Source organism: Eriocheir sinensis, chromosome 7 (genome assembly GCF_024679095.1).
Source record: "Eriocheir sinensis breed Jianghai 21 chromosome 7, ASM2467909v1, whole genome shotgun sequence".
In the NCBI taxonomy this organism is placed as follows: Eukaryota; Metazoa; Arthropoda; class Malacostraca; order Decapoda; family Varunidae; genus Eriocheir; species Eriocheir sinensis.
The window spans coordinates 17,179,705-17,185,280 of NC_066515.1; the positions used below are offsets into that span (position 1 = coordinate 17,179,705).

Here is a 5,576-nt window from a genome sequence, read left to right on the forward strand (position 1 = left end):
TTAGGCTATATAGCAGTTTTAAATTTGCTCACAACATTAGTTTATTTCAGTTAGAAGTTAGGAATATAGAAAGTGAGGAAAAAAAGACATATTGGAAGAGTTAGTAGGACGCTATATATTGGCGCTATATATGTAGTTCCGCTATATAGTTGTAGAATGAGATACTGAATGAAAAAAAAAAAAAAAAGGAATGCCATAAAGAGTGTTTCCATTGGGTTTTGGATGACACATTAAGTGTGTTAAAAGGAATGTATCAGTAAAATAGTCAGGGATGGAGGATCGCAGCTATTCGGTATTCGTATTCGAATATTCGAATCCCGTATTTGGGTGTACTGGTATTCGTATTCAAATAGTTACTTCAAGAAGGTATTTTTAAATGATAAATATTCACGAATGTATTGATGAATACTTTCAAGAAGTAGCTATAGGCTATTTGTATTCGAATCCAAGCCATAAAATTCAGTGGATTTGAATTCATATCTGTATTCATTGGGATTTGAAGTATACGTATTCGTATTCTAATACACAACTATTGCGTTCACTCCATCCCTGAAAATAACCGACTCCTGGTATTATATTATGCTTTCCTGCTACTTTACGAACGAGAGGCCGCTACACTCGCCCCTCACCCTCGAACAAAAAGTGGAGGCAGTGGCAGCGTTGCGTCAGTGTTGTCGTGGCCATCAGTGGGGGAAGGCGTGTTGCATTAGCTCCTCATTGTACCTCCTCGTACCTCCACCTCGCCTCACCATGGGAATCCTCATCGCCAAGTTGTGGAGTCTCTTTGGCAACGAAGGTGAGCACGAAAAATAATAAAAAATGAATAAGGTTAAAAGCGACTATCTGGACGCCTTAACACATCCAGCTCTCACATATGTTATAATTATCCTGCCTTTCCTTGTTTTTAGATCTCTGGGTGGATGCAGGAGGTCATTTTACTCTTAATTTTCGTCTATTGTATCATTTTTATCACCTCAGTAGCTCCACAAAGTCTCAGGAACAATGGTAGAGATTGTGGATTAAGAATGGATGCTGACAAATTCATCTCGTTATTTATATATATTTGAAGGGCTACAGGAGGTCTTTTTACTTATAACTATCGTCTTTTTCATAATTTTTTTCACCTCGGTAGCTCCACAAAGTCTCAGGAACAATGGTAGAGGTTGTGGATTAAGAATGGATGCTGACAAATTCATCTCGTTATTTATATATATTTGAATGGCTACAGGAGGTCTTTTTACTATAATTATCGTCTTTTTCATAATTTTTTTCACCTCAGTAGCTCCACAAAGTCTCAGGAACAATGATAGAGGTTGTGGATTAAGAATGGATGCTGTCAAATTTAATCTTAATCTTAATCAGTCTTCCTTCATCTGTATTTCCTCCTGCCAATGACTTGAACTCTTTCAAGAGAAGGGTATCTGACACCTCTCCTCCCGAAATTAACCTCACTTTCGGCCACCTCTTTGGATTCTTTTTGGGAGCAGCGAGTAGCGGGCTTTTTCTTATTATTGTTCCCTTTTTTTTTGTGCCCTTAAGCTGTCTCCTTTGTTGTAAAAAAAAAAAAATCGTTATTTATATATATTTCAAGGGCTACAGGAGGTCTGTTTACTTATATTTATTGTCTGTTTTTATCATTTATTTCACCTCAGTAGCTCCACAAAGTCTCAGGAACAGTGGTAGAGGTTATAGGGTAAAAATGGATGCTGTCAAATTCATCTCGTTATTTATATATATTTGAAGGGCTACAGGAGGTCATCTTACTTACATTCATCGTATTTTTTACCATTTATTTCACCTCAGTAGCTCCACAAAGTCTCTGGAACAGTGGTAGAGGTTATTGGATAAAAATGGATGCTGTCAAATTCATCTCATTATCTATAGTATATACTTGAAGAGCTACAGGAGGTCTTTCTATTAATAATTATTGTCTTTTTATCAATTTTATCATCTCAGGAGCTCCACAAAGTCTTAGGAACAGTGTAGAGGTTGTAGGTTAAGAATGGATGCTGTCAAATTCATCTCATTATTTCCTCTCTCTGGGATGCTGTATTAGGTCTTTTTACTTATAATTATCGTATTTTTATCACTTTTATCACCTCAGGAGCTCCACAAAGTTTTAGGAACAGTGTAGAGGTTGTAGGTTAAGAATGGATGCTGTCAAATTCATATTCATATACGGTAGCTTTTTTATTTATATAGGTCTTTTTCTTATAATTATCCTTTTTTATGACTTATTTCGCCTCTGTAGCTTCATTTTTTTTTCTACGTCTTCGCCTTGTAGCGCCAGTAGGCATTCTAAAGGGGCCTGGTGGTCTGCCCAAGCCCATCATGGCGCAGGCAATTTTTATAGTGGCACCATTTATGCTTGGCTCATGCTGCCCCCTGGAACTCATTCTTGATTCACTTGGATGGTTTCTTCTAGAGGCCGGGTTGATGGGTGGTCTTCAAGACAACATGTGGGTAGTCTTAGGGCACTTGGCGGTGACTGAAAAATCCCAGGTGGTAGCGGCGAATTCAAACCGACGTCGTCCATGGCGCGGTGAATGCAGGGCCCGCATTCTTACCACTCAGCCACCGCCTACCCTAGAGGTTGTGGGTTAGAAATGGATGCTGTTAGTTTTGTCTTGTTATTTTCTCTTGGATGCTGCAGTTTTTATATTTATTAGCTATTATTATGTGTGTATTATCATCATTACCACCTCAGTCACTCCACAAAGCCTTAGGAACAGTGCTAGAGGTTGTAGGTTAAGAAAGGATGCTGTTAGTTTCATCTTTGTATTCTCTCTCTCTCTCTCTCTCTCTCTCTCTCTCTCTCTCTCTCTCTCTCTCTCTCTCTCTCTTAAATATTGAAGTAAACATCTTATTTTGTATTTCTGCTTGGTAATGTCATTTTTTTGCTTTTATGAAATTTAAAGTGCCTCATGCAGGGCTATATTGAGTTGATTTTGGGGGTTCAACAATCTTGGGCCGAATCCTTAAAGCCACTTCTGGGACCTGTTATTGGTAAGTCTTCTGGTATCTGTGCCCACTACGAGCAGTCCTTGTCTTCAGGTGATTCTGATGGCGATGAATGAAGTGATGGCCCGACCGGCATTTCATTCATTACCATCGGAGCTGCCTAAAGATCAAGAGTGTTCTTACCTGTGAATGCTTACCTATGAACAGATAGTGGGGAATCAAGAAGTAACTTTTTGTAATGTCCCCCACCTCTTAGACATGTCATAGTCACAGTGGATGGAGTTACCAGAAGACTTATCAATGGTAGCCTTGGCAGGTCTCATAAATGGCTTCATGAATTTGTCCTCTGCAGGTTAACAGTTTGGTTCCTCTGTTACTGTCCTTTGTGGAGTTAAATCAGCCATCCCCTTTTAATTTGTGTTGTTTCATGTAAATCACAAGCTTTCAGATGGGAGGAAATGCAAAATCTAGTGACTTACCCTAGAAACAGTTAACAGATAGAATCAAAATGCATTGAAACTTAGCACCAGAAAAAAATGGTTTCATCCTTAAAATTGGAAGATGGTGTTTAAAAAAAAAATTACCTTCTTATACCCAACCATCACTACCACCACACACACACAGACACACACACACACACACACACTTAGAGATTGGACTTATGAGGAGAGACTCAATAGCATGGGGCTCACAACCCTGGAGAGAAGAAGAGAAAGAGGAGACCTGATAGCGGTGTACAGGGTGGCGAGCGGAGTGGAGCATTTGGACAGAGAGGACCCGTGTGTGTGGAATGAGAGAGAAACGAGAGGACATGGAAAGAAGTTGAGGGCGACCACATGTAAGTGAGATGTGAAAAAGTTTAGCTTCCCAAACAGAAGCATTGAGCTATGGAATAGGCTGGAGAAGGAGGTGGTTTGTGCAAGAAACATTCATGATTTTAAGGAAAAGTTGGACAAGAGTGGATATGGAGACGGGACAGCGCAAGCGTAACTCTTTTCCTGTATGTCACAACTAGGTAAATACACACACACACACACACACACCACCACTCACCCAAAACTGCATTATCATATCTTGTGGTACTAGTTTAGAATGGACACAAGGCTGGCACTGTCTAACCTAACCTTCAGTGGTCTCATGGAAGCATAACATAGTGCTGATAAGATGCTATGCAGAGAAAACATTGAAGAGTGGTAGTTGGTGCATAATAATAATAATAATAATAATAATAATAATAATAATAATAATAATAGACAGTTTATTCAGGATATGTGTATGTAGTGATTAATTTCTGGCTCCCATACAAAGTCATAAAACAAACTATATTGATCATCACATTTGCATAGAAAAAATGAATAGCAAAACAAAATATGTGCGTGTGTGTGTGTGTGTGTGTTTTTGGAGGATTGAGTCAAACTATAGCATTGTGGAGTTTATCTTATCCTGACGTCAAGAGGCGTTAACGTAAACTCATTGTAAGGTCATCATGGTCTTTGGTCATTATTATGCATTCTGGGTTGCGTACAATGGTTCTAGTTCTTACGGGTGAAAAAAATATTAACCATTGAGGTGTTAAATCTTATTGGCAGTTAGTTATATTATTGTTTTTGCTTTTTTATTTTTGTATTATTTTTAGTTATTTACATTCATTAATCATCAGAGTATCAGTTCTTATTTGCATCAAGATCATTTAGTTCAAGTTTTGCTTCTTATGTGTAGATCAAGTTGTTTACTGTAAGCTTGTTTTCCTCAGTTAGTTGTTATTTTTATGCAGATGTGATGATTAATATTGTTTATGTTTTTGACTTTGTGTGGGAGTCAGATATTTAAGGGTACATATACATTTACACATAAACACGGGATATAAAATTACGTATCAGTGCATGTATGTGTCTGTCTGTCTGTCCCTATCTATCCATTCTATTTTTCTTTGTCATAATACTTTTCTATCTCTCTCTACATATCTATCTATTTGTCTGTCTGCCTTTGCTTTTTTATCTGTCTATTCATCTCACTCCATCTAGCCATCTGTCTATCTGCAAGTATATGCTGGAAGTGGGGGAGGGAGGGAGATCATGAGAGAGAAGGGCCAGAGGGAAGGAGGTGAAGGGAGGGAGGTAGCTTAAGTGATGGTTCTCCCTTAGCTTTCCATTTGTGTATCAGTAGCAGGTGGGTGAGTGAAGTGAGTCCCTGTTATCTCACTGCCTCCTTACCTGTCATTTGTCTGTCACATCTGCCCATCTGTTCTCTCGTTACCTCATAATAATAGTGACATCTTTCCTTTTTGTTATTGTTTTCCTATTCATTTTTCTTTCCTCCTTTTTTTTTCTTTGTTTTCTTATACATTTTTCTTTCCTTTGTAGTCTTTATTCTTTTTTGTGTTTCTTTTATATTTCTTCTTTCCTCTGTATTCATTTACCTTCCTTTATTTCCTTTGTAGTCTTTATTCTTTTTTGTGTTTCTTTTATATTTCTTCTTTCCTCTGTATTCATTTACCTTCCTTTATTTCCTTTTCTTACTCATTCATTTTCTTTCTTATCCTTTTCTTCTTCACTTTTTCTCATGCATTCTTTTTTTTCTATTTCTTTACTTTTATTCACTTTTCTTTCACATCC

At 37.8% G+C, this 5,576-nt stretch overlaps 1 protein-coding gene across 1 annotated transcript in view; it reads left to right on the forward strand.

Annotated features, from left to right (window-relative positions):
* The first annotated feature begins 639 nt into the window (after positions 1–639).
* The window catches only part of LOC126993604 (ADP-ribosylation factor-like protein 5B), a 26,428-nt gene continuing 21,491 nt past the window's right edge, over positions 640–5,576 (forward strand). Inside the window, exon 1 of the mRNA XM_050852779.1 lies at positions 640–796. Coding sequence (XP_050708736.1) covers positions 751–796 — 46 coding nt within the window. The 5' untranslated portion in view covers positions 640–750. The remainder of the gene's footprint in view (positions 797–5,576) is intronic.